The sequence below is a fragment of the Lutra lutra genome, chromosome 10 (genome assembly GCF_902655055.1).
Source record: "Lutra lutra chromosome 10, mLutLut1.2, whole genome shotgun sequence".
Lineage (NCBI taxonomy): Eukaryota > Metazoa > Chordata > Mammalia > Carnivora > Mustelidae > Lutra > Lutra lutra.
The window spans coordinates 105,649,831-105,676,631 of record NC_062287.1 but is presented as its reverse complement, the minus strand read 5'-3'; the positions used below and the strand labels follow the sequence as shown (position 1 = coordinate 105,676,631).

At 58.4% G+C, this 26,801-nt stretch overlaps 4 protein-coding genes across 8 annotated transcripts; 3 read left to right on the top strand and 1 right to left on the bottom strand.

The window, feature by feature from the left end:
- The first annotated feature begins 305 nt into the window (after positions 1-305).
- Positions 306-5,190, top strand: B3GAT3 (beta-1,3-glucuronyltransferase 3). The gene is made up of 5 exons (XM_047691282.1): positions 306-576; positions 1,697-1,871; positions 3,501-3,861; positions 4,027-4,317; positions 4,689-5,190. The coding sequence occupies exons 1-5, from the start codon at positions 495-497 to the stop codon at positions 4,785-4,787; spliced, it is 1,008 nt and encodes a 335-aa protein (XP_047547238.1). The 5' UTR covers positions 306-494; the 3' UTR covers positions 4,788-5,190.
- A 149-nt stretch (positions 5,191-5,339) lies between these two features.
- Positions 5,340-7,502, bottom strand: ROM1 (retinal outer segment membrane protein 1). Its single transcript, XM_047691281.1, has 3 exons — positions 6,642-7,502; positions 5,993-6,239; positions 5,340-5,876 (listed from the first exon to the last, which is right to left on the bottom strand). Exons 1-3 carry the CDS (start codon positions 7,229-7,231, stop codon positions 5,658-5,660), a joined length of 1,056 nt encoding a protein of 351 aa, XP_047547237.1. The 5' UTR covers positions 7,232-7,502; the 3' UTR covers positions 5,340-5,657.
- A 453-nt stretch (positions 7,503-7,955) lies between these two features.
- On the top strand, positions 7,956-17,706 carry EML3 (EMAP like 3). Of its 5 annotated transcripts, none has more exons than XM_047691274.1 (22): positions 7,956-8,084; positions 8,900-9,071; positions 9,153-9,410; positions 9,505-9,618; positions 10,735-10,802; positions 10,960-11,083; positions 11,308-11,478; positions 11,655-11,724; positions 11,813-11,923; positions 12,175-12,270; positions 12,668-12,823; positions 12,984-13,125; positions 13,575-13,726; positions 13,808-13,933; positions 14,022-14,153; positions 14,617-14,684; positions 15,432-15,520; positions 15,593-15,690; positions 15,824-15,911; positions 16,407-16,505; positions 16,794-16,924; positions 17,013-17,453. In XM_047691274.1, the coding sequence occupies exons 1-22, from the start codon at positions 8,063-8,065 to the stop codon at positions 17,214-17,216; spliced, it is 2,691 nt and encodes an 896-aa protein (XP_047547230.1). In that variant the 5' UTR covers positions 7,956-8,062; the 3' UTR covers positions 17,217-17,453. The 5 variants fall into 5 exon arrangements, with proteins under 5 accessions (XP_047547230.1, XP_047547229.1, XP_047547228.1 ...); XM_047691273.1 differs by having other exon boundaries at positions 9,150-9,410; XM_047691272.1 differs by lacking the exon at positions 16,794-16,924 and having other exon boundaries at positions 17,013-17,591.
- A 159-nt stretch (positions 17,707-17,865) lies between these two features.
- On the top strand, positions 17,866-26,221 carry MTA2 (metastasis associated 1 family member 2). The gene is made up of 18 exons (XM_047691279.1): positions 17,866-18,275; positions 19,028-19,095; positions 19,518-19,611; positions 21,201-21,318; positions 21,448-21,511; positions 21,691-21,808; positions 22,103-22,205; positions 22,384-22,483; positions 22,625-22,813; positions 22,916-22,990; positions 23,116-23,174; positions 23,363-23,460; positions 23,582-23,721; positions 24,003-24,231; positions 24,435-24,524; positions 24,796-24,914; positions 25,024-25,172; positions 25,392-26,221. Exons 1-18 carry the CDS (start codon positions 18,248-18,250, stop codon positions 25,555-25,557), a joined length of 2,007 nt encoding a protein of 668 aa, XP_047547235.1. The 5' UTR covers positions 17,866-18,247; the 3' UTR covers positions 25,558-26,221.
- The last annotated feature ends 580 nt before the right edge of the window (positions 26,222-26,801 follow it).

The following is a 26,801-nucleotide window of genomic DNA, read 5'->3' as shown; positions in this document are numbered from 1 at the left end:
CTGAGAAATGCAATGCGTGAGAGACACCCAGAGCACAGGCCTGGCACGTGAGAAGTCGTAGATTTCGTTCATTCGTGTAACAAGCATTTATAGAACTGTTACTGGGTTCTGTGTCTGGTAAGTGAATGAATGGAAATCAGGAGGAAATCCGGGCACAGGGACTGGAGTTCAAGGGGAAGGGCTCAAGAGTCGCTCCCACTGCCCGCCACGCGAGCTTGCCACGCCGGATGTGACGTCACCCACTCCCGTGGTTCCCAGAACCAGGCTGTGGGACCGGAAATTAACCCGAGGGGCGGGGTGCAGACTGACCGGAAGTGGGCCCGGGAGGGCGCCGCGGGCTCCAGCTCGCGGGAGCCGGTAGAGAGGAGCGTGGGGAAGGCGGGACACGGGGCGGGGCCGCTGCAGGGGCGGGGTCTGCAGGCTGGCGGGTGGGGGGCGGGGACCCCCTCGGCCCCCCGGACCCCGCCTGCCCCGGCGCGGGTGGCGGCACCGCCATGAAGCTGAAGCTGAAGAACGTGTTTCTCGCCTACTTCCTGGTGTCGATCGCCGGCCTCCTCTACGCGCTGGTGCAGCTCGGTGAGCGGGGCGGGGCGGGGGTGCGGCGGGCTCGCCGGAGGGCGCCCGCCGCCGTGGATCCCGCCCTGGGGATGAACCCCCGCGCAGACACCCTTCAGCCGGCTCGGCCCTCCGACAGCCCTCTGAGGCCGACGGCGCACTGCACTCTGTAGGACGCGCCGCGGCTTCCCTCCGCACCTCGGATGGAATGCAGACTCCTTCCCAGAGTCCGCAGGGCCCCGCATGATCCTGTGGCCGTCAGCCTTTCCAACCCCTTCCCCTTCCCACTCGCTCGCTCTGCTCCGGCCCCACTGGCTGCATGACAGTTTCTCGAAAAGCCCACGCGCATTGCTCTCTCAAGCTCTTAACCTGTTCTTCCGGGCTGCGGTGCTTTTCTCCCTGCTCTTCCCTGGCCGCCGCTTTCTCATCCTTCAGGTCTCAGCTCAAATGTCACCGCCTCAGAGAGGCCTTCCCTGACCACCTTAGCTAGCGTAACTCTTCTTTTTCCGCATTCTCTTTTATTCTCTATTTTTTTGTGTTTCCTTCTTGGCCCTTATCACAATTCGGAATGCTTTTACTAATTTGTTTCTTTGGTCAGTGTCTGCTTCCTCCACTAAACTGAAAGCTCCATGAAGGCAGGGACCATGTCTGCCCTGCTCCCTGCTGCATCCCCAGCACCTAAGGCTGCCTCCCACGAGGAGCATTCAATAAATATTTATCCAATAACGGAATCGATTAATTTTATGAGTCTTTGGTCACACAGCCAAGGGAACAGATGGAATGTTGCCTCTTACACAGGGAGACAGGGCTTAGGGCGTGATCCTCAGTATTTAAAAGACTGCCCTGTTTCAGGAGATCTGTTGTTCTTTATGGCTCCAGAAGGCAACCTTAGGATCAGCAGGTAGAAGGGATGGATGGAGGCAGCTGATCAGTTCAGTATCCGAGTGAAAGCTGTAACAGATGGAATTGATTGCAGTTGGAAGGGGCTGCTGATTGAGGCCATGAGGCGTGGGAGAGGCTGTCGGGGAAGTTGTCAGGAGACTCCAGCACTGCCTAGGAGTTGAACGAGAAGGTTATGCCCCTTTGGGATGCTCAACATGCTGTGGTTCTCTGCCCCCCCTTCCCTGCTTCCTGGGACCAGGTCAGCCATGTGACTGCCTGCCTCCCCTGCGCGCAGCGGCTGAGCAGCTTCGGCAGAAGGATCTGAGGATTTCCCAGCTGCAAGCCGATCTCCGCCGCCCACCCCCTGCCCCTGCCCAGCCCCCTGAACCTGAAGCCCTGCCTACTATCTATGTCGTTACCCCCACCTACGCCAGGTAACGGGCTCTGGTGTACCCAGGAGGCCTGCATAGGCCAGGAGGTTGGGGTTGATGATGACTTTAGAGGGGAGCTGGGCCAAGGGATGTTCCTCAAACTGGGGCCTGCCAAATGACAGGGTAAATGAACCACATCTCTCCTCAAAGATTTGTGGGAAAAGGGTTGTTTTTCTAGTAAAAGAGACAGGGGTATGCTATGAAATAGAAGACACAGTTCCTAACAAATTTGAAGAAAGAACAAGAAAGTTTCAAAGAAATGTTGAGCTTGCCCATGAGTTTGCTTTCTCTCTCTCTCGGGGATCCTTTGGTAAGAAAGTTGGGCGATCCCTGACTAAATTGAAGTAGGAAAGGGCTTGGCCTTACAGTCAAACTAGAATCTAGAAATAGGTACACCAGCTATGATTTACAGCATGTTTACTTTCTACCAGACACTGTGCTAAGTAAGAGTTTTACTCTTTTTTTTGTTTGTTTTTGTTTTTTATTAAAATGTAGCTTTCTCTTTGTACAAACCAACTGGGGAACATGGTTTTGGATCTATAGCTAAAGAGCCTGCCGACACCTGCCTGGAATCAGGTGGCTGACCCATGTAGGCACAGGCAGCTCTAGACCCTGTCCCCTTGCATACACACAGCATCAACCCTGGGGCAGACCAGTCTGCAGGATAAAGAAGCCTGGCCACACCTTCCCAGTTCCTTGTCTAAACTTAGGAAACCCTCCCCTGGAGAGGAATGAGGCAAAGAGCTCCTCTAAATCTCTCTACTTAGAAACCCAGGCAGAGGACCTGGCCCTCCTGGTATTTTATTTTATTATTTTTTAAAAAGATTTATTTATTTATTTATTTATTTATTTTTAAAGATTTTATTTATTTATTTGACAGAGAGAGATCACAAGTAGACGGAGAGGCAGGCAGAGAGAGAGAGAGAGAGAGGGAAGCAGGCTCCCCGCTGAGCAGAGAGCCCGATGCGGGACTCGATCCCAGGACCCTGAGATCATGACCAGAGCCGAAGGCAGCGGCTTAACCCACTGAGCCACCCAGGCGCCCAAGATTTATTTATTTTTTTGACAGAGAGATCATAAGTAGGCAGAGAGGCAGGCAGAGAGACGGGGGGAGAGTCCGATGCTGGGCTCGATCCCAGGACCCCAAGATCATGCCCTGAGTCAAAGGCAGAGGCTTAACCCACTGAGCCACCCAGGCGCCCCCCCTCCTGATATTTTAGAAAGTCATTATAATTGAACCTTTAAGACAGCATTGTGGTAAAGTACTGTTATTCTCATTTTCCTAGCCAAGGAGACTGAGGCTTGGGGAGATCTGACCCATTTCCCCCAGTGTCTCACCTACTCAGTTACAGAGCTGGCATTCAAACCCAGATCTGATTCCAAAGCCTGTGACCTTAACCTGTAGTCTCCCACACCCAGAACCGTGGGGTTGAGGGGGTTCCAGACACGGGCTGCGGGAACAGGGCAGGGAAGCTTGGTGTGGAACTGATAGGTGAGAAAGAGAATTTGGGTATTGGCTGGGGAAAGACCACGGTGGGTACCGGAAGGGGCCCAGAAGTTATGTGTATTGGCCGGCAGGCCGGAGGGAAGGTACGGAGCCCTACCCCCCACCTTGCCTCTTTCCCCCTGCAGGCTGGTACAGAAAGCCGAGCTGGTGCGGCTGTCCCAGACACTGAGCCTGGTGCCCCGGCTGCACTGGCTGCTGGTGGAGGATGCCGAGGGCCCCACCCCACTGGTCTCTGGGCTGCTGGCTGCCTCGGGCCTCCTCTTCACACACCTGGTGGTCCTCACCCCCAAGGCCCAGCGGCTCAGGGAGGGCGAACCCGGGTGGGTTCGGCCCCGAGGGGTAGAGCAACGGAACAGGGCCCTGGACTGGCTCCGGAGTGGAGGGGGCGCTGTGGGGGGAGAGAAGGACCCCCCTCCAGCCGGCACGCGGGGAGTTGTGTACTTTGCAGATGATGACAACACCTACAGCCGGGAACTCTTCGAGGAGGTAAGCCCCTCCCCACCCCTCTGGGGTCGGGGAAGGAGGCAGGTGGGGCCAGCCTCACCTGTTGCCTTGGTGACCGGTGTGAGGAGGGGGAAGCAGTGGGGCCGAGTGACCCCCGTGGCCCTGGGCCACCCCCCTGTCTGTTTCTTCTCTCCTGACCTCTCTTAGATGCGCTGGACCCGTGGTGTCTCAGTGTGGCCTGTGGGCCTGGTGGGCGGCCTGCGATTCGAGGGCCCTCGGGTACAGGATGGCCGGGTTGTGGGCTTCCACACGGCGTGGGAGCCCAACAGGCCCTTCCCAGTGGATATGGCAGGATTTGCTGTCGCCCTGCCCTTGTTGTTGGCTAAGCCCAGTGCCCAGTTTGATGCCACCGCTCCCCGGGGCCACCTGGAGAGCAGTCTCCTGAGCCACCTCGTGGATCCCAAGGACCTGGAGCCGCGGGCAGCCAATTGCACTCGGGTAAGGAGCTGGAGATGGGCCGAAATCCGGCTCTGGGATATGGAGGGGTGATGGGGGAAGCGGAGCAAGCCCTCGAGGAGGACGCTCAAAAGATGGGCTTTTGAACCAGGAGGGACCCTCTAGAGCCTGGATTCAACTTCGCTTACTCCGTTGCTGGGGAAGCTGGGAGCCAGCGTCGGCAAGGGGTCTCCTGTTACGCTGTCTCCTGGGCATCCACATAGCATGAGGGTGGCGAGGGTGGGGGGCTGCCCTTCACACTTCACAGCGGATGCTGTGTGTGTAGAGGAGGTGAGAGAATCCGTTCCACACTGAGGGCCCCAGAGGCCTCATGCCAGCCGGGCCTAGCCCTAACCGAAGCGCGCCCGGGACAGGTTCTGGTGTGGCACACACGGACAGAGAAGCCCAAGATGAAGCAGGAAGAGCAGCTCCAGCGGCAGGGCCGAGGCTCAGACCCAGCTGTGGAGGTGTGACGGCAATCCCCACCCTGACCACTGCCTCGTCAGGCACGAACCTGGGGGACTGGGCCCCTGGCCTGCCCAGGATGCAGTTTTCCAAATCCTGACCCCCTCAGAGCCGGGGCGGCCCCCTCTGCCCCCTCAGCCCCAGGGCGTGGCCCAGCTGCTTCTCCCCTCCCCCAGCCTGCCATGTGGCACTGCCCACAGGCTGGGGACAAGCGGCCCTTGTGTTGAGTCAGGTCAGCCCTGTCTGGGGCGGAGCGGAAGGACAGACGCTCAGGAGGGAGGGCTGCTGAGCAACTGGGTAACTTATTCGGGCTGGGCATGCGTTGGGGGGCTGGAGGAGCTGGGCTGGACCCTCCCCACCTGAGCATGCTGACTCCCCTCCTACCTCCAGAATAAAAGATCTCAAGCTGGAGGGACCTCTGGTTTCCTTTGTCGCGCACGTCTGGTTCTTGCATTTGACCCTCACCAGAGTCCAGGCCCTCTGGGCATCCTGGCTTCTCTGTCAGACAGAAATCAGCTCTCCCAGGGCCCCCCACCCCCTTGAAGAGGAAGGTCAGTGGCTTCCATCCAAAAGCTTTATTGAGTCTGTGTGCAAGGAGCAGTCTCCAGTCCTTCCCGCGTCTCCTTCCCCACATCCTGGGCGCCTTCTGTTCCCCCGGTGGCTCTTAGCCACAGGGGCTAGGGCCTGGACACCTAGTTTTCTCGCCACCCCCCCACCCTGATCCAGCTCTGTGACTATCATTCGCCCCTCCTCTAATCCCAGGAGCCCCACCACCACCACCACCACCACGTGGAGGCTCGGTAAGGAGTTGTGAGGTTTTCAGTCCTGTCCATCCCTCCCCATCCCCCCTCTCAGTCTCCACCCCAAGCTTCAGGCCACTAGGCCTCAGGTAGACCCTCCTCAGGGGGTGCCTCTTCTGGTGGGGCCTCCTCAGGTGCGGGCCTGTGAGCCACCCCTCCCTGTCGCCACACCGTTTTCAGCATGTCCTTCATCCCGCTGGGGAAGAGATAGCCCTGGGTGTCTCCCTCCGCGTCAATGACTCCTTCAAGCCCCTCCAGGGCCGTCTGCAGGTACCGCAGGCCCAGGAGCACCAGGATCTGTGGGGAAGGCAAGGGGAGAGAGGTCAGTGTGGGTCAAGTGCTCCCCGGGCCAGGGCTGGAGGCAGCGAGAGTTCCACTGATGGGGGGAGCCCTTAGACACTTGGCTGACTCACCTGCAGCAGGAAGGTGATAGCCAGCCCGCCGCCCAGCACGCTCGCAAAGTCCTGCAGGTACCCCAGCAGTACCCCGTGGCATCCTTGGGCCCAGAGGTTTAGGTTGGGCTGACGGGGATCGAAGAGAGGGTGGGTGTGGGGCTCTGAGAGCCGGCTTTGCAGGCAAGGTCTGGGCGAGTGAGGGTTGCAGCAGGAGAAAGGGACACCGTCGATCAGATACAGGCCTTCCACGTTGCTCTGGATCCGGCTGCAAGGGGAGGGGCAGGGGTGTTAGGATGGCTGGAAATAGAGGCCAGGGGGAGAAACTACAGGGCACAGGAGCTGAGAAGGGAAACAACACGAAAGACCTTTCCTGACTGGTTTACCACCGCGTGCAGTGTGAGGCATGCACAATTCATTTATCTTTACAGTAAGTCTGTAAGGTGGGTCCTATGATCTCCATACCACAGAGGAGGAAACGGGCCCAGAGCAGTTTGGTAATGTGCCTTGGGTCACACACCTAATAAATGGCAGATCTGTAACCAATTCTCTCAATCACTACGCTCTATTTATTGCCGGTGGGGTGAGGTGGGTTTTAAGGGTGGAGGAGGCAAAGGAGGGGAAGGAGGCCAGGAGGAGGGGCGGGGAAGGGGAGAAACCAAACACTCACTCCACCACCTCCTGGTCATTGGGATCCAAGTAACGGCTGCTGACCCACTGGATGCCAAACCAGTCCTTGTACCCGTGGCGCCCGCAGCAGTGGTGCCTCAGCTGGAGTTCATCCAACAGCCGTTTGGCATGACAGTGTCCGGGCACCTCTGTGTCTTTGTAGTGAGCCAAGGCAGTCCCCAGGCCATCCTCCAGCGCCGAGTCCAGACTCCCAGGTAAAGCCAGGGCCAGCCCCAGGGCGAGGATCAGAAGACCCCCGCCACCGGCAGTGCCAAGCACCAGCAGGGGGCCCAGGACCTTTCGCCAGGGAGGGTACTGAGCCGCGTCCAGGCTGGCCCTGCTGGCTCCCGCACCCACCAGTCCTGTGCCCAGAGCCCCCAAACCGGCAGCCAGGGCCACCTGGGGCAGGGCAGCAAAGGGGCAGGAGGGAGCCAAGAAAGTGCGGAGGAGCCACAGCTGGGCCAGGAGGTGCCCGCTATATAGGAGGGCGAGGCCACTGGCCAGCGCCAGCAGCCAGGAGAGGAGCCAGAGCCCCTGTGCCAGACGGATGCGGGGCTGGAGGGGCAGCACCAGGGGCAACACCGGCGCCATCTCCCATCTCTGCCCAAGGAAAAGCAGAGCGGTCGGGGACGAGGGTTGGCAGGGACAGGATGCTGAGTCAGCCTAGCCCGGCTTGAGCTGGGCTAATGCCACCCTGACCCCAATACCCTGGGAATCCGCCCACCCCCGCCACCAGCCTTAATAACCCGCTGCCCCCGCTCCTGCCAGTCCCAATTCGAGATGCCATGGCCTTGCCCCTTAGGAAAAGCCCCGCCCCCGGGCTAAGGGCCCAGTTCGTGACCCCGCCCCTGCCCCTCGCGGAAGTGGGGAGGGGCGGGTCGGCTGCTCTGCCCCTAGGAGCTAGGGGCTGGGGCGCAGAGACCAGAGAGGACCCCAGGGAGTCCGGGGGCGGGGATCCCGGAAGGGCCTGGAGGGCGGAGACCCGGAGGGGGCCCGGGGGTCAGCGAGTTGGCCCTGCCCGGGTCCCGAGCGGCGAGGCCCGGACAGGGAGGGGTTACCAGGCGGCCCGGCCTCCCCCCCACCTCGTCCCGCCCCCCCTCCCGCGCTTCCTGGCGGCTCCGCGTCCGGCGCCTGTTTGTGCCGCGGCGCTGGGGCCCGGGACGGCCCCGCCACCCCACCCCCGGGAGCCGAGGGCGGCCCCGGGAGAGTCCGAGGCCCCGGCGGGCCCCGGAGCCTGCCGCCCCCGCCCCACAGCGCCCCCTCCAGGCCCTTTCCTCTCGCCCGACAGCGCCCCCGGGGGGTGGCACGGCACCGGCGCGCGCGCGCGCCCCGGGGTGCTTCCCCTTCCCCTCTCCCTGGCCATGGCCCCCGCGGCTTAGCAGCCTCCTCCGCCGCCGCCGCTCGGAGCAAGCCGGGGGCCGGATGGACGGGGCCGGGGGGCCCGGTGAGTACGGGGCGGGGCGGGCGGCGTGCCCCTTCCCGGAGCGCCGGCCGGTCGGCCGCTGCCAGAGCCCCCACGGGTGTCTGGTGGCGTCCCCGCGTGCTTCTCGGCCTCAGGGGCTCTGAGCATCCTCCACTGGTCCTCAGGTCGCTCTCCCTAATTATATGGATCTCCTGCTGTCATTTCCAACTTCTTCAACGCCATGCACTCCCGGTGTTACTCTGGGCCCCTGGGTGTTTCTCTGTCCCCTGCGTTATTCTGGGCCTCTTCTGGTTTTGTGGGTCGTTTTACTTCTGACCCGTTACCCTGGGACCTTCACTATGACTCCGTCTCCACTGATACCCTCTCCGGTCATTCTCGATCTCTTCTCCTGGTCGTCTGAGCCCTCAGATGACTGTACTCTCGTGTCCCCCTCTCCTTTCGCGCCCCCTCCTCAGTTTCTCTGCCTTCCCTGGAGACTGGAGCCTGCTCTGTGGTGGGCCGTCATCCTTCACCCGCGCTGCGCCTCACTCTGTGGTTCCCACGTTCCTGGGCAGTACTCCATATTTCCCCCCTGGTACTCCACGGTACTCCCTGTCTTTGCGGAGGCTGAGACAGCAGCAGGAAGGGAGCGCTGCCAGACTCCTCGCCCGCCCTGGCCAGAAGGAGGCCCTTGATCCTCTACCACCCGTCTCCTCCCCTCTGGGCCACCCTCCAAGCCTGGGGCTGCTTGAAGGGGGTAGTCCTATTGGACAAATGCAAAGTTGAGGGTAGACAGTCCCCTCAACCTTTTCTCCCCTTGGTGGGTACATTCTGAGTCCCTCTTGCCCCTTTCCCAGGTGAGGGCCCTGCTCAGGAGGCCTTGCAGTCCTTGAGCCGGCGGCTTCAGGTGCAGGAGAAGGAGATGGAGCTGGTTAAGGCAGCCCTGGCCGAGGCCCTCCGCCTGCTGCGGCTGCATGCGCCCCCCAACCCCCTGCAGGACCCTGGCACGCCCGCTCCAACCCGAGACAGGTATGCCTGTTGTCACACACCCTCTTCCTTCCAGGGATCTCTAGGGGCATCAATCAGGTTGATTCACTGTCTCCCCAGTAGCCCTGCAGCGCCCCCAGGACTGCCACCCGCGTGCGGCCCCTCCTTGGTGAGCCGGGGCACCCAGACCGAGACCCAGGTGGAGACGGAGCCATCCCCGGGCCCCCCTAGCCTGAGCAATGGGCCCCCAGCCCCCCAGGGGGGCAGTGAAGAGCCTGGTGGGACCCAGTCTGAAGGAGGGGGCAGCAGCAGCAGTGGCGCTGGTTCCCCCGGCCCCCCGGGGATCCTCAGGCTTGTGCAGTCCCCACAGCGTGCTGACACGTAAGTGTCCTGCGGCAGAGGCCGGGAGGGCTGGGAGGACTGGGGAGCACGAGCAGAGGGCATGATCCTGACCTGCTCACTATGCTCCTACCAGGCCACGGAGAAATTCTTCCTCCTCCTCATCCCCCTCAGAGCGGCCTCGGCAGAAACTCTCCCGGAAGGCAGCTTCCTCGGCTAACCTGTTGCTGCGGTCAGGGAGCACGGAGAGGTGGGCCAGCCTGCCCCGCCCCCCGCCCCTCCCTACCCCACCCCACCCCAGACTCAGGCTCTTGATTTTCCACATCCCTCACCTCAATTCCCTGGGTGGGGTGGGGGGACCTCATTGCCCAACAGGAAGAAAGGAACAAGTGCTCCTGGGGCACCTGCTGTGTACCTGGCCCTGTGCTAAACCCTCGACCTTCTCCACCTCATTCAGTTCCCACGACATCCTTGGGGGGTAGGTGGTCTCTTGCTGTTCATTGGCCAGGTGAGGAAGCAGGCTCAGAGAGGGTAAGTCATTTGCCTGGGGTCACACAGCTAGAGCTAGGATTCAAACCCTACTCTTCCTGACTCCGGCTCTACTGTATCACCGCAAACCTTCCAAGATTCTAAGAGGTACCGAAAGCTGTCCTGATTTTCACAGATGATTGTTTTCGGTGTTTCAGCCCTACCCCTCAGCTCCACCTGCCCCCACCGCCTCCCCCAATCTACCAGGCTTTATTTCTAACCAACTGAGCCACCCAGGTGCCCTAACAGGCTTTATTTCTAGAGAGCAAGGGGAAGTCCTAATGGCTGAGTATAATTGTCTCAGAGTACCTACAGGGCCCAGGACCCCTGAATGTTTATTCGAGCCCTGTCCTTGGTCTCCTTTATTCTCTAAAGAAATATTACTGCCTTATAATCTAGTGACAGCTGTTTGGGGAATTCACCTGTTACTTTCCTCTGGTGAGAGAAGGACTTTCTGGCTCACATCCCAGACCTTGAAAGGCAGGGCTGGTGTACCTTTCTGGATTCACTTTGGTCCCATTTTACAGATGGAGAAATGAAAAGGCCAGCCAGAAGCCTGGTGGTCTAGAGGAGAGGGCCCCCCTTGCCATGCCGCACTGCCTCTCACAGGCTTTAGGGCTTTGTGCCATGTGCCCTGCCCCTTTAGCCTAAACCTTCTCATCTCTTACGTGGAGCTGAAAGTCCCCATCTACTTGGGGCCCTGAATGCTCCGAATGCAGACTAAAGGCCAGCAGACCTTGTTGGGTATCTAGAGGAACCTCCTTTCTTGTGTCCTGCCCTTTCCCACTTAGGTCTTGGGACCTGACCCCATCCCTCTGCTTTTCTCTCTTCCCAACAGCCGTGGGGGGAAAGACCCTCTCTCCAGCCCTGGAGGTCCTGGGTCTCGGAGGAGCAACTATAATTTGGGTATGTACAGAGGAGTCCGGAAGAGCTGGGATGACAGATTTGGGGTTTGGGCTACAGCCCCAGGAGCTATTGTGGGGGACCTGTGAGGTGTGGTGGGTAGAGTTTTCCTGAAAGGGAGGCTGCAGGGTGGTGGTTGACACCCCCCTTCTCTCTGTAGAAGGCATCTCAGTGAAAATGTTCCTTCGTGGCCGCCCTATTACCATGTACATCCCGTCTGGCATCCGCAGCCTTGAGGAGCTGCCCAGCGGCCCACCCCCGGAGACCCTCAGCCTTGACTGGGTGTATCCTGCCCCCTCCAGTCCCACGGGAGCCACCTTTCCCATCTTGGGGACCCCCCCCCTTCTCGATGGTTTCCCCCTGGGTCCGTGGGATCAGGAAGCCTTCTGACTCCTCCCCTACCATCCTTTGCTGATGGTGCTGCCAGCCAGAAGCTCTTTTGTTGCCCCCTCTCTACCTCATTCTGCCCTTGGTTTGACCCTTTCCTTGACTGTGATCCCCACTCCAGTTATGGGTACAGGGGTCGTGACTCCCGCTCTAATCTGTTTGTGCTGCGCTCTGGGGAGGTGGTCTACTTTATTGCCTGTGTGGTGGTGCTATACCGGCCCGAGGGAGGCCCAGGGGGCCCTGGAGGTGGCGGCCAGAGACATTACCGGGGCCACACGGACTGCGTTCGATGGTGAGGGGCCCAGAGCCTGGGAGTGGGCAGCTCTAGGTGTGGGGATGGTGGGCTTGGCAGGAACAGGGTCTGGGTGGGTGTGGAGGAGCAGGAGGGCTCTCCAAGCACGGAGGACTTGTCCTGGGGGGTCTTGAGAGACCGACCCCCTTCCCTAGAGCGTCTCCTCCCCCACTTAGCCTGGCCGTCCACCCGGATGGTGTCCGTGTAGCTTCGGGACAGACAGCTGGAGTGGATAAAGATGGCAAGGTAAGGCCAAAGTCCAACACCAGGCAGACGGGATGAAATTCCAGCCTGGCTTTCCTTCGAGTCCCTGACCCCTTTCTGACCCTCCCAGCCCCTGCAGCCAGTGGTTCACGTCTGGGACTCAGAGACCCTGCTGAAGCTGCAGGAGATTGGACTGGGGGCCTTCGAGCGGGGCGTGGGAGCCTTGGCCTTCTCAGTGGCGGTGAGCTGGCCCCAAAGCCTCTAGATCCCCGGCTTCCTTGCCCAGGCACCTCCTTGAACTTCACCAGGACGCCTCCAAAGTTCTGGCCTTCTTGAACCCCACTCCCACCCCCAAGCCAATTTTCCTGAGAAAGGGACAGGTGTCCATTCCTCCTGCCTGTTCCAGCTGTGATGGCAGCCCTTGCCTAATGACTGTGAGCCCACACACCTCTAGGCCTCACTCGGCCTCACCGATGTGTTCCCCATTCTCAGGATCAGGGTGCTTTTCTTTGTGTCGTGGATGATTCCAATGAACACATGCTGTCAGTGTGGGACTGCAGCCGAGGCACAAAGCTGGCTGAGATCAAGGTGAGGAGGGAGTCCAGGTGGCCTGGCGTGGCCGTGAGGTTAGGGAGCTAAGAGCAGCGGAGTACAGAGTGAACTCCAGACTTCCCTGTACCTTGACGTCATTTCTGGCTGGGTCACCTGGAGTGAAGCCTCTTAGCCTCTCCGAGGCTGTGAAAGGGAACTATGGAAGTTTCTGGTCTCCGGAGAGATCCATTGCGTGTCAGGCATTAGGGTGGTCCCTGCATCGTGAGTGACTGGGAGGGGCGCTCTTAGGGGACCAGGGCCTGGGTCTGGAAGGAAGGCTTGTCTTGGGGTTTCGGAGCTTCCGCAGACCAGCTGTCAGGATGCAAACTGAAAAGTGGAGTAAAGTGAGGGTGCTCAGGGCTTGGGGCGGCTGAATCTGGTGTCTTCCCTTCAGAGTACCAATGACTCGGTTTTGGCCGTTGGCTTCAGCCCTCGTGACAGCAGCTGCATTGTCACCAGCGGGAAATCCCACGTCCACTTCTGGAACTGGAGTGGAGGAGCAGGGATTCCTGGGAACGGGACCCTCACCCGGAAACAGGGTGTCTTTGGGGTGAGGCGTGGATGGGTGCGGGGTGGTGCGGGAGGACAGAGCGGAGGTGGAGGTATTGGGCTGAGTACTGTAGACCCTGATACCCCCAACTGGCAACGGTCCGTGACTTCCGGTCTCCACCCTTCCCTCTGACCCCTGCTCTCTGCTCTCCTCTCCCCAGAAATACAAGAAACCCAAGTTTATCCCCTGCTTTGTGTTCCTCCCGGATGGAGACATTCTCACTGGGGACTCAGAGGGGAACATTCTCACCTGGGGGCGGAGCCTCTCAGATTCCAGAACCCCAGGCAGGGGTGGGGCCAAAGGTATGCGGTTGAGGGTGGTGGCTTCTGGGGAGTCTAGTACCCCAGGGGGTCTGTGGGAACAGAGACCAGGATGTTCTTTTTTTTTACTAGGAGAGTTGATGGTTGTCTGTGGGCCCCAAGGGGCCCTCTAGGAGGGCCGTCTAGCAGGGTAGGGACACCGTGGCAAAGGGGCAGGGCTGGGGCTTTGGGAATCTGCCAGATCCTGGGTTCACATTCCAGTTTTGCCTCTGGTTGTTTGGCCTTTAGGAAGTTACCTCACATCTTTGGGCCTCAGTTGTCCAGTTTGTAAACTGGGGAAAATAGTAGCCGAGGATCAGAGACCGTGTTCAGCCGGTACTCAACAGCTGGGAGTTATTACTCTGTTTGGGACAGCCAGGGCTGCTCCAGTGGCCCACTTCCTGGCACCCCGACGCCAACATGTCTTTGCCAACTCATGTTTTTGCCCACAGAGACCTACGGGATTGTGGCCCAGGCCCATGCTCACGAAGGTTCCATCTTTGCCCTGTGTCTCCGGCGGGACGGGACTGTGCTGAGTGGTGGTGGACGGGACCGCCGGCTGGTCCAGTGGGGGCCAGGATTGGTGGCCCTCCAGGAGGCTGAGGTGAGGGCTAGGCTGGTGTCAGGGGAGGGAGGAGGAAGAGGAATGGCCAGTGGGTCCCTGACTTTTGCTGCCATCCCGCAGATTCCTGAACACTTTGGGGCTGTGCGGGCCATTGCGGAGGGGCTGGGTTCTGAGCTGCTGGTGGGAACCACGAAGAATGCGTTGCTAAGGGGAGATCTGGCCCAGGGCTTCTCCCCTGTAATTCAGGTTGGCCCCCACCATCCCAGGGGTCCAGGGAGGAGGTGGGAAGAGCTACCGAGACGGGGCAGAGGTCACAGCCCATGCTCTGCTGCAGGGCCACACGGATGAGCTCTGGGGGCTCTGCACGCATCCCTTCCAGAACCGCTTCCTCACCTGTGGCCACGACCGGCAGCTCTGCCTGTGGGATGGGGAGGGCCATGCACTGGCCTGGAGCATTGACCTCAAGGTAGAGCCCTGTGTTCCTGGCTCCCCAGTGCCACACCCACCATGGCTTCTGTGGCCACCACTCCTTCCCTAACATCCTCTTCCCTTCTCCCCGGAGGCAGCCAGTTTGTACTGGTATGGCCAAATGGGCTACTAAAATCTCTGTTCTACTGTGCAGATGCCTCCAGTGCCCCCTGAACACTGCCCCCTTGTCCCTGAGCCCCCAGACCTCCCCCTCGATCCAGCAACAAATGGTTAATTCTCCAGCACAGCTTCCCAGCTCAGTTCTGGTTGTTAAATATTTTGAGTATCACCTCATTTGGGCTCCAGTGACACCCTGCCTCCACCCCAGGTCTACTGTCCCTCTCCTCCCTGTCTCATCCTTGGGAGGAGAAGGCTTTGGTGTTACCAACATGACGAGGTGTCCATCCGGGAATCTTCACTAGAAAGGCATCTTCTTAAATTCACCTTCCCCCCCCTCCCAGGAGACTGGTCTCTGTGCTGACTTCCACCCCAGTGGGGCAGTTGTGGCTGTAGGACTGAACACAGGGAGGTGAGAGGAGCCAGGATTCCTGGGAGGGGCAAGCAGGAGGTATGGGAAGGCTTCCCCAGTAATGGGGTGTGTGGGGGGGGGACAGGGGTGGGGAAGGAGTGTGGCTGCTTCCTCCTCAGGGGCCCCAAATGCACCTCTCCCTCCTCAGTGCTTTTTTCTGCAGCCCAGGCCTCGCCTGCTCTCCTGTGGCAACTGTCATCACACTCAACCACTCTCCCCTCCAAACCCGGGAGTGGAGGAGGTGGCAGCTTAGGATAGAGAAGCAGTGGGGGTGGGAAGGGTTTGGGAGAGACTAACAAAGGGAAGTGCCAGGCTTGCGACTCCATAAGGTCCTCCTTTCTTAGAGGCATCAGAAGCTCCTCAGCCTTTCTCTCTCCTTGGCCCCTTCCCATTTCCTAGCATACGAATTGAGTGTTGGGGGTGTCTGAGGGGTTCCGTTGTTAAGCATCCAACTCTTTGATTTCGGCTCAGGTCATGATCTCATCAGGGTCATGAGATCGAGAGCCCTGTGTGGGCTCTGTGCTACGCATGGAGCCTGCTTAAGGTTCCCTTTCTGCCTCTCCCTCTGCCCCTCTCCCCACTGTCCCTCTCTTAAAAAAACAAAACAAAACAAAACAAAACAAAACAGTGGTGACTTGTCTACATCACAGCCTTTCTGTCGGTGTCTCTGAGACTCTCCAACTTGCCAATCCCCACCTTGCCTAGGACAGGTAACCTCACACCTGCTTTCCACCCCCTCCCTTCCAGGTGGCTGGTTTTGGACACAGAGACCCGAGAGATTGTGTCGGACATCACTGACGGCAATGAGCAGCTCTCAGTGGTCCGGTATAGCCCAGGTGGGAGCCACCCCCTACCCCGGTCCTAGACCTGTCCCTGGCCCTTCCCTCTCTGAGTGAGTGTCTTTGTAGATGGGTTGTACCTGGCCATCGGTTCCCATGACAACATGATCTACATCTATAGCGTTTCCAGTGATGGGGCCAAGTCCAGCCGCTTTGGCCGCTGTGTGGTGAGGAGGCTGGGCTGGAGGGTGGGGCATTGCCATAGCAGGTAAACTCCTTGAAGGGGGTCTCATGCACTAAGGGGGCTGTGAGGAGGGGAAACAGTATCTACATTTTTAGTCTCTTGACCCTTTCTCCTAGGGTCACTCCAGCTTCATCACTCACCTTGACTGGTCCAAGGATGGGAGTTTCATCATGTCCAATTCTGGGGACTATGAGATCCTTTACTGTGAGTGGAAGGAAGAGAGAGCATGGGGAATGGGTAACCTGGTGGGTTTTATTTGTTTGGTGGGGGGTGCTCCTGGTTGGGAGTGGTTGAAGGAGAGTAGGTAGAGGGGCTGTTACTTAGAGAGGGGGAGATGGGTTGGAATTGTACAGAGGAGAAACACTATGATTTGGGATTCCCCCCTCCCCCAGTTTTACACGTCTTTCCCCATGAGGACTTGAGGGAGTTGAAAAATGTACTAGGAAGAGGTTGTTTTGGACAAGTTTGTCAGGGCAGGTGTGGAGGGATTGACTTATCTAGGGAGGAGGAACTGATGAGAAGCTGTCAGGAGAACTTGAGCAAGAATTCAGGAAGCACATGGGGCTAAGTTTTGTCCTGGGCTGAGGGCTGCTACCACGGTGACCAGATCACACGCAGGTCTTTCCAGCCTGCCTGTCTCGGTGTCTTCCCCACCGAGGGCTGGGTTAGAGCTGAGCTGGGTGGGCTCCCTCTGTCCAGGGGATGTGGTTGGAGGCTGCAAGCTGCTGAGGAATCGCTACGACAGCAGAGACCGGGAGTGGGCCACTTACACCTGCGTGCTGGGCTTCCACGTCTATGGTGAGCAGGGCCTTGGAACCTTGAGGGAGGGGTGGGGGGGGGGGGGTCGGGGGCAAGGTGGAACCCGCCCTGGGCTCGGAATGCGGGGCATGTGTCGAGGGGTGGGCGTCGAGAAACCAGCAGATCCAGCCCTGGAGGCCCCTCAGGCCCTGGGCTGTCGGGACTGGGAAGGATTGCCTGGAACGCGGCCGGTGGGTGGCCGCGGCTGCCTGAGCTCCGGAAACGGTGTGGCCCTGGGCCGTGGGTGGCCAAGGGGAGAGGCCTCACTGAGGCGGGCCGCCGTCCTAGGCGTGTGGCCAGATGGCTCGGATGGCACCGACATCAACTCCCTGTGCCGCTCCCACAACGAGCGCGTGGTGGCCGTGGCCGATGACTTCTGCAAAGTGCACCTGTTCCAGTACCCGTGCGCGCGCGCCAAGGTGAGGCCTCCTGGGGCCTCTGGGGCCGGGCGGGCCGGGCAGGCCCGGGGTTCTGGGGCCACCGCAACTCGGTCTTCCCTCCCGCCAGGCGCCGAGCCTCGTGTACGGCGGCCACGGCAGCCACGTGACCAGCGTCCGGTTCACGCACGACGACTCGCACCTCATCTCGCTGGGAGGCAAGGACGCCAGCATCTTCCAATGGCGAGTGCTGGGCGCTGGGGGCTCGGGGCCGGCGCCCGCCACGCCCTCTCGAACCCCCTCCCTGTCCCCCGCCTCCTCTCTCGACGTCTGACCAATGCGGAAGGGGACCCACCGGCCCTGCGGCGCGGCTCCGCCCCACCCGAAACCCCTAGGACCAGGGGCCGACCTTTCCTGGACTTCGAGACATTCCCGATTGCGCGTTTCCCTGGAGGGGGCGAATGGCACCCCTGCACACACTGTAGAGACCCGCTGGCCGAGCCGGGCAGCCCCAGCCTGGGCCCTGACTCCCGCCGCCTGCTGAGGGGCAATAAACCAAAAGCAAAGTCGCCTCCCAGTCCTTTTGTGGGGCTCGGCTGGGCGCCTCCAGGGCCCTGTGGGGGTGGCGATGAAGAAAAAGAGGAGTTTGGAAAGGGTAGGGGAGCGTAGGCCATTCATGCAAATAACAGGCAAAGCCGCTTGCAAATAACCCGGCGGAGCGCAAACGCGCGCGAGTCCTTCGGAGCCGCAGGCGGAGCAGCAGGCGGAGCAGCGGGGCTCGGGCGAGGAGAGAGTTAAGCCCAACTCTTCTCCCGCCCTCGGAGGAGGGGCCGAGCTGCAACGGAAATAACCGAGCGCCGGGCCGCGGTTGGCCGGAGGGAGCCGAATCTCTTCCGGAAGTAGCCGAGCTCTGGGGTCTCGCTCTCCGACCTGAGCCGAGCGCCGGGCCTTGTTCTCCGGATCGGCCGAAGGTGTTCCGGAAGGAGGCGAACCCCGAGGCGGGCAGGGCAAGCCTTCCCCGCGGCCGGCAGAGCCCTCCGTCTGGTGGGGCTTGGCGAGGGCGGCGGGGGGCGGGGGAGCCGGAGTCTGGCTCCGGTCCGGCGGGAGCCGAGCTCGTTCCGGAAGAGGCCGAGCGGACCGGCGCTGCCCTCGGCGTCCCGGGCGTGAGGCGGTAGCGGCGGCGGCGACAGCGCGGGCCGGGATGAACCGCGACGGCTGAGGCAGCGGAGGTGCCGGCTGCGCGGGCCCGACCGAGACTTCCGCGAAGCGCCAGCCCCGCGCTCGGGGCTTCGCCTCGAGCCGAGCCCTGCCCCCGCGAGCCTCCCGGACCCCTTTGTGCGGCCGGAGGCGGCGGCGGGAACGGCCATGGCGGCCAACATGTACCGGGTGGGGGGTGAGTACCGGGCGCAGGGGCTGCGGGGCCCGCGTCGGGAGAGGTCGGGGTCCGGGGCCGGAGAGGCTCGGCACCCGGCAGCGCGGGGAGCCGCACCTGGGGCGGCGTGGTCCCGAGCGCGGACCGGAACCGGAACCGGGAACACGGGGAGCGAGGGTGCGGGGCCGGCGACGCGCGGCGGGGCGCCGCGGCTCCCGGAGAGGCTGCGGGCAGCCCCGACGGCACTCTCAGGCTCGCGTCGGGGGCCCCTGGGTCGGGGAGTGGGGCCTGGGAAAGTGATTCCGAAGGAACTGACAGGGCACGCAGGGGGAGCGGGGGCGCCGAGGCGACCGCTCTGCCACCTGAGCGGGAACCGACGGGAGGTTTCCTCCTCCCCGCCCCCCGGTCGTTATTGTGCGCCTGGGATCTAAAAGGTGCGGACCCTGCGCTAGAGTCAGTAACAATTGCTCTCTTGGCCGAGACTGGGGTGCAACTCCACCGTTGAGTTGTGGGGACTGCGGGGGGGGGCTGCTTCTCGTCTCTTAAGGCTCACTTTTGAGTGAAGGATTTGATAAAAGAACTAGGTGGTCACGGGTGGTGGTGGGGGAACCCCTTGTTTTCTGGTAGTCTCTCCACTTCCACATTTCAGGCTCCTCGCTACCTGGACCCTTATCCTTTGGTCCTCTCAGGCCTACTTTTTCGCCTACCCTGGTGCTCAGTCTTTCCCATCTCCTCCTCTGATCTTCCCGATGCTTCCCCACCTCCTCCTACAGATTACGTCTATTTTGAAAATTCTTCTAGCAATCCTTACCTGGTTAGACGGATTGAGGAGCTCAACAAGGTGAGTGGAGCAGAGCCCCACCTCTGTCCTGTCCTGCCTCCCCATCCCCCTTGGGGGGGTGTCTTTTTCTTCTGAGGTCACTAACTTCAGGTGGAAGCCAAGGGGGTGGGGGCGGGGAACCAACGCGATCCTAAGTGCCCATTCATATTCATTCATTCATTCATTGGATGTATTCAGGAAAGGTTTAGAGAGTTGGGTGGGAACGTAACTATTCTATCTCGGGGGGTCTAAGGAAAGGGAAAGTCTGGGGGAAAAAAAGTTCAGAAGTCTGTCCATAAGTGTAAGTCTCTTTATTCATAATTTTTCGGGTCTTTCTATTTACACCCCTTAGAACCTTATTCACGGTGGTTAGTTTCTTCTTTATGAGTTTCCACTTTAAAATGACCAATTTTAACTGCCATTTTTTTTTTTTATCCCCTTAGACTGCAAACGGAAACGTGGAGGCAAAGGTTGTGTGCCTTTTCCGGCGAAGGGACATTTCTAGTAGCCTCAACAGCCTGGCTGATAGCAATGCCAGTGAGTGTCTGTGCACCCTCACCTCACCCTAACACCCCCCCCCCCCCCCATGATCTGAGGCCCAGGCATGTCCCTGCAGGTGTTTCCCCTGGTAGCATGCCCAAAAGCAGGGGTGTGAGTTTGGGGGTGGGAAATGCCTGGTCTACGGAGGGAGGCCTGTTTTTACACGTTGGGGTTGGAAGCAGGGTGGAGAGACCATGATAAGGAAAGCCAGAAAATGGCTTGTGTGTGACTGTGTATCTGAATGATGGGTGTAAAAGTGATGATAGTATTTAAATAGGGGATGGGGAAGGGGTTTAGAGAAGCAGGACCCTTGGACAGTTTTGGGTACATTGGGACAGTGAGTGCTGATTGTAAAGGTCAAGGTTGAAGAGGAAGAGCTTGTACTTAGAAGCCTGCGTAATAGGGAAACAGCCTAATTTTGTGATCACGAGGTAGTGAGAATACATTGAAGGGAGAGAATAGGAAGCTAGGAAAGTTTTCTTGCCCTTTTTCCTCAGCTGTTCTGTCTTCTCACCACTCCATTTTACATCTTTGCCTTTTGCCTTATTTTCCCCTCTCTTTATGCTTTCATCTTCCTTTAAAAAACATATTTCCAAAAAAAAATATTTCCTTCTGTTTTCTTTAGTTTCTTTTTTTCTTTCCTTGTTTGGTTTTCTTTCTTTCTTCCTCGTGTTCCTCCTTCTGAAATTATTTTCCTTTTTTCAGGCAGCTTTGGGCATGAAGGGGTTAAGGAGGAGCTAGGCCTACCAAGTTCTCTGGCCCTCTGGGGTTTACAGCCCCATCTGGCAGGGGCTGACCTTGGCCTTGTCCAATCAGAGGGGGTGGGGGGGTGTGGTCCCCCCTTGCCTTAGCACAGGGGTTTCCGGAGCACACAGGCGAGGGGTGGAGCCTGCTGCACCCCCACCCCCCCCTTCTCCCTGAGGTTGGGAACAATGCACCAATGAGCCTGGGCCTGTGGTTGTCCTGCCCCCTCCTGGTTTGGTTGGCCCCCAGCCAAGTTAACCCTTTCCACCAAGGTTTCAGGGCAGAGTTGCAGTGCCTGGGGAAGAAGGTGTTGGCCCTGGCTTGAGAGGTACTGGCCTTGGAAGCCCCACAAACTTATCATTAGCCAAGTGGACAGTGAAGGGTAGTTAGGGTTGCATGATGTTTAAGAGGAAAGACAGCCCTGAAATCTGAAAAGAACTGGTAAGCACAACCTTGTGTGATGATTTTTTCACCTTGTTGGGTTTCTGGACCTCAGGCTGGTTTAGCAAGAGAGACAAGTGTGATATTCTTGTCGGGCCTCGTGTGGGCAGATTTGTGCTTTCTGAGTGGCTTCTGAGCATTGGCTTGGGATGGGTTTCTGTGGCATTCTATGCACTCTCAGCAGCTATTCCCAAAACGTTAGCGATGGGGAGTTGGAGCACTGTGATGGGGAAGAGGGCTAAGTGGGAAAGCTGGTGGACTAAAGCTGTGAGAGGCAGGTGCCTGGGGAATGCGGAGAAACCAGCTGGTAAATAGAAGGTGTTTTCCCTGGGTTAGAGTTTCCAGGGTGGCTTCTTTCTGAATTAGTTTCTGACTTGGCTTCTTCCTCCTTCGTCTCCCAGGAGAGTTTGAGGAAGAATCAAAGCAGCCAGGGGTATCAGAGCAGCAGCGACATCAGCTGAAGCACCGGGAGCTTTTTCTTTCTCGGCAGTTTGAATCGTTACCAGCCACACACATACGGTACGGGATGATCCGGGCCACTGTGGCCTGCATGCACTTGTTCAGAAGATGGGGGGGGGCGGTGTATTGGAGATGCTGTGGAGAGGGAACGAGGAGCTCACCCAGGTTTTTCGGACCTCTTTTCTGTAGGGGGAAATGCAGTGTGACCCTCTTGAATGAGACGGACATCTTGAGCCAATACCTGGAAAAGGAGGTGAGAAAGAGGTGCTGGGAGAAGGAGGAGGGGATGGGTATGCCCAACGAGGCTAGAGGAAAGTAGAACTGTGACGAGGTATAGGTTGACAGACTGCCTGTTTTGGGAACTCTGGGTCTTCCCCACTGCCCTCTGCCTCTGAGGACTGCCTCCTGCTAACCTTTTCTTCCCGTCTCCAGGACTGCTTTTTTTACTCATTGGTGTTTGATCCTGTGCAGAAGACACTTCTAGCTGATCAGGGGGAGATCAGGGTTGGTTGCAAATACCAAGCTGAGATCCCAGATCGCCTGGCAGAGGGTAAGCAACAGGACAGACCATACAGCTGCTGGGTCACGGAACACAGTAGTGTCTGTGAATGGTGTGCCGTGGAGTTGTTTGCTGCGCTGTCTTCATGACTCTCTGCTGCCACCCTGATGGGATGGGACCCTGGGAACCTGAGAGGGGCAGTTGGGCACAGTTGGGAGGAGAAGTTTGAGAGTTGAGAGGGCTGACAGAATCCGAGTGGGAGACAAGGAGGAACGAGGTGCTGTTGTGTCAAGACACTTACCCTCCTTTCCCTGACCCTGATGTTGCCATCGCCCTGTTCCCCAGGGGAATCCGATAATCGGAACCAACAGAAGATGGAGATGAAGGTCTGGGACCCAGACAACCCTCTCACAGACCGGCAGATTGATCAGTTTCTCGTGGTGGCCCGGTGAGGGGTGGGTGGATGGGGAAGATGGGCTGGGGGTGGTGTGGACATCTTGCATCGAATTCTCAGAGGTGGACTTGATTTTTTTTTTCTTGGCATGGATGTTTTCTTTATTTGGCTTGGTTCCTCAGCCCACTCATGCCTTCTTCTTTCCCTCTTAACTTCTCAATCTCTCCCTCAGAGCTGTGGGCACCTTTGCAAGAGCCCTGGATTGCAGCAGCTCCATTCGGCAGCCAAGCCTGCACATGAGCGCAGCCGCCGCCTCCCGAGATATCACGCTGGTGAGCAGATGCGTCTGTGCAGTCAGACATTCTGGGGCTCCGTGGGGACCTGCAGAGCCCTGGGACAGGAGAGGAAGGGTCTCCGAGGGCATGGTGCAGAGGGGCTTGGGCCATCAGCGTTGTTTCCTACCTTCCCTGTAGTTCCACGCGATGGATACGTTGCAGAGGAATGGCTATGACTTGGCTAAAGCCATGTCTACCCTGGTGCCCCAGGGGGGCCCGGTGCTGTGTCGGGATGAGATGGAGGAGTGGTCTGCCTCCGAGGCCATGTTGTTTGAGGAGGCCCTGGAGAAGTACGGGAAGGATTTCAATGATATTCGCCAGGACTTCGTAAGTGGATGGGGCTGGGTGGAGAGGTGGAAGAGATGACAGGTGAGGGAACCAGGACCTGGGGCCAGATGCCAGCTCTGCTTCTTTCCTCTGTCTCCTTAGCTGCCTTGGAAGTCACTCGCCAGCATAGTCCAGTTTTATTACATGTGGAAAACCACAGACCGCTATATTCAGCAGGTACGGGCTGGGCTGGGAAGGCTGGACCAGGGGCCTCCTGCTCACCTCTGCCTTTGGGAGTTGATGACATCCTCCTGCAGAGATGCTCTGATCCGCCTCTTCCTTTCTTTTTTCCCTTCCTGCAGAAAAGGTTGAAAGCTGCTGAAGCAGACAGCAAACTAAAACAAGTCTATATCCCTACCTAGTAAGTGTGGTAGGTGGGGGAGGCTGGTGCATTCTTTTTCTTTCTCTCTCCTCCAGCTCATGCTTTTCTCAGAGATTGGCGGTGGGCGGGAGTCAGGGTCAAAGAGTCAAATGATGATAGACACGAGGTGGAAATGGGATTCTCTTCCTTGACCAGTTCCTGGTTTCTCCCCACACTGTTCCCATTAGTACTAAGCCAAATCCTAACCAGATCATCTCTGTGGGCTCGAAACCCGGCATGAATGGGGCTGGATTCCAGAAGGGCCTGACTTGCGAGAGCTGCCACAGTGAGTTCCAGGGAAGGATAGGGATGTTGGGGGTGGGTAAGGTCTTCTCTGGCCCAAGGACCTGAGGGGCTCAGGTGACATATTCTTCCCAAACTCCCCCCTTCTCTCCATGCTCCTGCAGCCACACAGTCTGCCCAGTGGTACGCCTGGGGCCCACCCAACATGCAGTGCCGGCTTTGTGCTTCCTGTTGGATCTACTGGAAGAAGTATGGGGGGCTGAAGACCCCGACCCAGCTTGAGGGAGCTGCTCGGGGCACAACAGTAAGGACTGATGGGGAGCAGGCCTGGGAGAGCAGTTAAGCATATTGATGGGAGCTTTAGGTGAAAGCCAGAACACCCAACCCCTTAAATGGTGATGGTTTGGTGATGGTTTGATGTGCATGTGGGTGGGGAGGGGGTGCTCGATGGTGGTTGGAGAGATGGGGAGGTCGGGATGGCAGTAAAGAGATCAGGTAGGAATAAATTGCTTTTTGTGGAGAATGGAAGAAAGAAGAGCCCCAGTGTCCATCTGGGCTCTCCTTTTTCCCATGTCTTTTTTTCAGGAGCCACACTCGAGGGGTCATTTGTCTAGACCTGAAGCCCAGAGTCTCTCTCCCTATACGACCAGCGCCAACCGGGCCAAGCTGCTGGCTAAGAACAGGCAAACATTCCTGCTCCAGACCACAAAGCTGACCCGTCTGGCCAGACGCATGTGCAGGGACCTGTTACAGCCGAGGAGGGCTGCCCGACGACCCTATGCCCCTATCAATGCCAATGCCATCAAGGCGGAGTGTAAGGGCAGGAGTGGTGGGGCTAGTGGCAGGTCGGGATGCTCTGGCCAGAAAGCAGAGCGCAGACCAGTGTTTCTCTGGAGGTCTAATGACAGCAGGGATGGCAGGCCACAGTGCTTGGGAAGGCGAGTAGATGTGGCTCCTGGCCATAGGAGAGGCCTGAATAGCGAAGCCCCTTCAAGAATTTTCTTCTTTGTTCTCTAGGCTCCATTCGACTTCCTAAGGCTGCAAAGACTCCATTGAAGATTCATCCTCTGGTGCGGCTGCCGCTGGCAACCATCGTCAAAGATTTGGGTAGGGGACGGAACTGGTCAGGTGGTGTCAGGTTCTCTGTCATCCTTTCACCGTCAAAGTCCAACGAGATTTAGTCTAACAGTCTATGCTTTTGTTCATTAATAACAGTTCTCATAAGCTACCCGTAATGAATGATAAGATCACACTCATGTGCTAATTGCTTGCCAGACCCCTCTCCCCATCACTGCTTTTGGGGATGCCCGGGGAAACTACATAGAGAAGAGAAAGCATGAAAGTTCTCTAAGTTTTCTCTTAATGTTTTCCTTGGCAGTGGCCCAGGCGCCTCTGAAACCAAAAACACCTCGGGGTACCAAGACACCGATCAACAGAAACCAGCTGACCCAGAACCGGGGTCTGGGGGGCATTATGGTGAAACGGGCCTATGAAACTGTGAGTTGACAGCTGGAGTGAGCCAGACTGATTGGGTGGGCTTTTATTTCTGATTGGAATCTGTGAGTCCTCTCTCATTGTGCTGTCCCCCCACCCCCCCACTTTCCAGATGGCAGGAGCGGGGGTCCCCTTCTCTGCCAATGGAAGGCCTTTGGCCTCAGGGATTCGCTCCAGCTCACAGCCAGCAGCCAAGCGTCAAAAACTAAACCCAGCTGATGCCCCCAATCCGGTGGTGTTTGTGGCCACAAAGGATACCAGGTAGGGAGGCCACCATGGGAGGGGCTGAGAGGTTGACAGCCCAGATTGGTGGGTAAGGATAATACCAGTTCTGAGTGAGACCAGCTCCAGGAGGACTGGGTGCGGGATGGGGATGTCAGGAAAGAATGGGCCAGAAGGCAGAACTGGAGTATGAAATCTGGGGTTTCACCTCAAGAGTCTTATTAGCCTTTTTCATTCCACTCTTCTTTTCCTGGCCAGGGCCCTGCGGAAGGCTCTGACCCATCTGGAAATGCGGCGAGCTGCCCGCCGGCCCAACTTGCCCCTGAAGGTGAAGCCACCACTGATTGCAGTGCGGCCCCCAGTCCCGCTGTCTGCGCCCTCACATCCTGCCAGCACCAATGAGCCCATTGTCCTGGAGGATTGAGCATCTGTGGGGGAAGGGAGGTGGGCTGAAAGCTAGAGGGTGGGTGCCCAGGGCATCCAACCTCCCTTCCTTCTAGTATCAAAGGGAATGAGGAGTGAGTGAGGGAGGGAGCAAGTGAGTGTGTGTCCTTGGAGGGGTTGGGCGCCCTCTGGTGTTACCACTTGGAGGCCTGTCCCTTTCCCACGCTTCTCCACACCTGGTGGTGGAAGGCACACTGCAGGAACTTGACCCATTGTGGGAACCTAGCCTGTTTTGGGGGGTAGGACCCACAGTTGTCTTGGACAGTTTTGGGGGGAGGGTTTTTTAATTTTTTAAAAATTTTGCCTCCCTTTGTGAAAGGGGATGGGGGAGGGGGAAGAGTAAATGGATAGGAGGTGGTGGTTGGGGGAGGGGGACGTGCACTGCCATGACTGCCATGTCTATCTTTTTTTTCTAATGGGGGTTTCTCTTCCTGTCCGGTGTCCGGACTTTCCTAATTGGAGTTTGAGGCCCCTAAGCCTAAGCTGGCATCAACCCCAGCCCATGCTCTCTCTTTTCCTTCCCTCCCTGTGCCCCCTCCGCCTTTTGTACGCCAATTCTCAGAAATAAAGATCTTTTGTCCGTTTTTTTAACCTCGGATTCTGTAATTGGTTCTTTAGTAACAAATAAAAAGCTGTTTTCTTCAGCTTCTCCTGGCTCAGCTGTTCTCTGCTGTGGGGGGTGGGGAGGGGAGACGGCGGTGTCTGCAATTGGGAAAATAAAGGACAACGGATAATGAAGGAGGTACAGATGGGACTTTCCCCAAGAACAGCTTTAGGAGACAGGCAGCCTGTTCCAGCTAGCTTTTTCCTGTGACGCAAACTGCTTCCCAGATCCCTGTGGTGCTGGAACCCAAGCTCTTGATACACAGAGATTTGTTCAGAGCAGCTGGAATGAGAGGACTCTGGATGGTTGGTGGCTTCCACAGGAAGGGAAGTGTGAAGGTGCTTTTCTTTCTATTTCCCAACACTTACTCATCTCAGAAAATTCTGGGAGTTGCTAGAGACCAGGGCAAGATGCAGCCTATCTTGGGGGGGGGGGTACTGCAGTCTCTTACCACCCAGCTCTGTGGTGTATTTGCACAGATTGCTGCTCAAGGATTCCTGAGACCAGCCTCAGCACCTGCCTTGATAGTGGGGCCCACTCTAGAACCGTCTCCTGCTTTCTTGGTTTTGGGAAACAGAAGCCTGAGCAGGGCCCAACAGGAGGCGCACCCTTGGAGAATG

Excerpts from the sequence above, each read along its gene's own strand:
- B3GAT3 (XM_047691282.1), top strand. The coding sequence starts at position 495 with ATGAAGCTGAAGCTGAAGAACGTGTTTCTCGCCTACTTCCTGGTGTCG. Across the intron at positions 1,872-3,500 it reads GTTACCCCCACCTACGCCAG|GCTGGTACAGAAAGCCGAGC; the intron begins GTAACGGGCTCT and ends TTCCCCCTGCAG. Across the intron at positions 4,318-4,688 it reads GGGCAGCCAATTGCACTCGG|GTTCTGGTGTGGCACACACG; the intron begins GTAAGGAGCTGG and ends CGCCCGGGACAG.
- ROM1 (XM_047691281.1), bottom strand. The coding sequence starts at position 7,231 with ATGGCGCCGGTGTTGCCCCTGGTGCTGCCCCTCCAGCCCCGCATCCGT. Across the intron at positions 6,240-6,641 it reads AATGACCAGGAGGTGGTGGA|CCGGATCCAGAGCAACGTGG; the intron begins GTGAGTGTTTGG and ends CTCCCCTTGCAG. Across the intron at positions 5,877-5,992 it reads CTATCACCTTCCTGCTGCAG|ATCCTGGTGCTCCTGGGCCT; the intron begins GTGAGTCAGCCA and ends CCTTCCCCACAG.
- EML3 (XM_047691272.1), top strand. The coding sequence starts at position 8,063 with ATGGACGGGGCCGGGGGGCCCG. Across the intron at positions 15,691-15,823 it reads GCCGCTTTGGCCGCTGTGTG|GGTCACTCCAGCTTCATCAC; the intron begins GTGAGGAGGCTG and ends CCTTTCTCCTAG. Across the intron at positions 16,506-17,012 it reads GCTGGGCTTCCACGTCTATG|GCGCCGAGCCTCGTGTACGG; the intron begins GTGAGCAGGGCC and ends CCCTCCCGCCAG.
- MTA2 (XM_047691279.1), top strand. The coding sequence starts at position 18,248 with ATGGCGGCCAACATGTACCGGGTGGGGG. Across the intron at positions 23,722-24,002 it reads GAGCTGCTCGGGGCACAACA|GAGCCACACTCGAGGGGTCA; the intron begins GTAAGGACTGAT and ends TCTTTTTTTCAG. Across the intron at positions 24,525-24,795 it reads AACCATCGTCAAAGATTTGG|TGGCCCAGGCGCCTCTGAAA; the intron begins GTAGGGGACGGA and ends TTTCCTTGGCAG.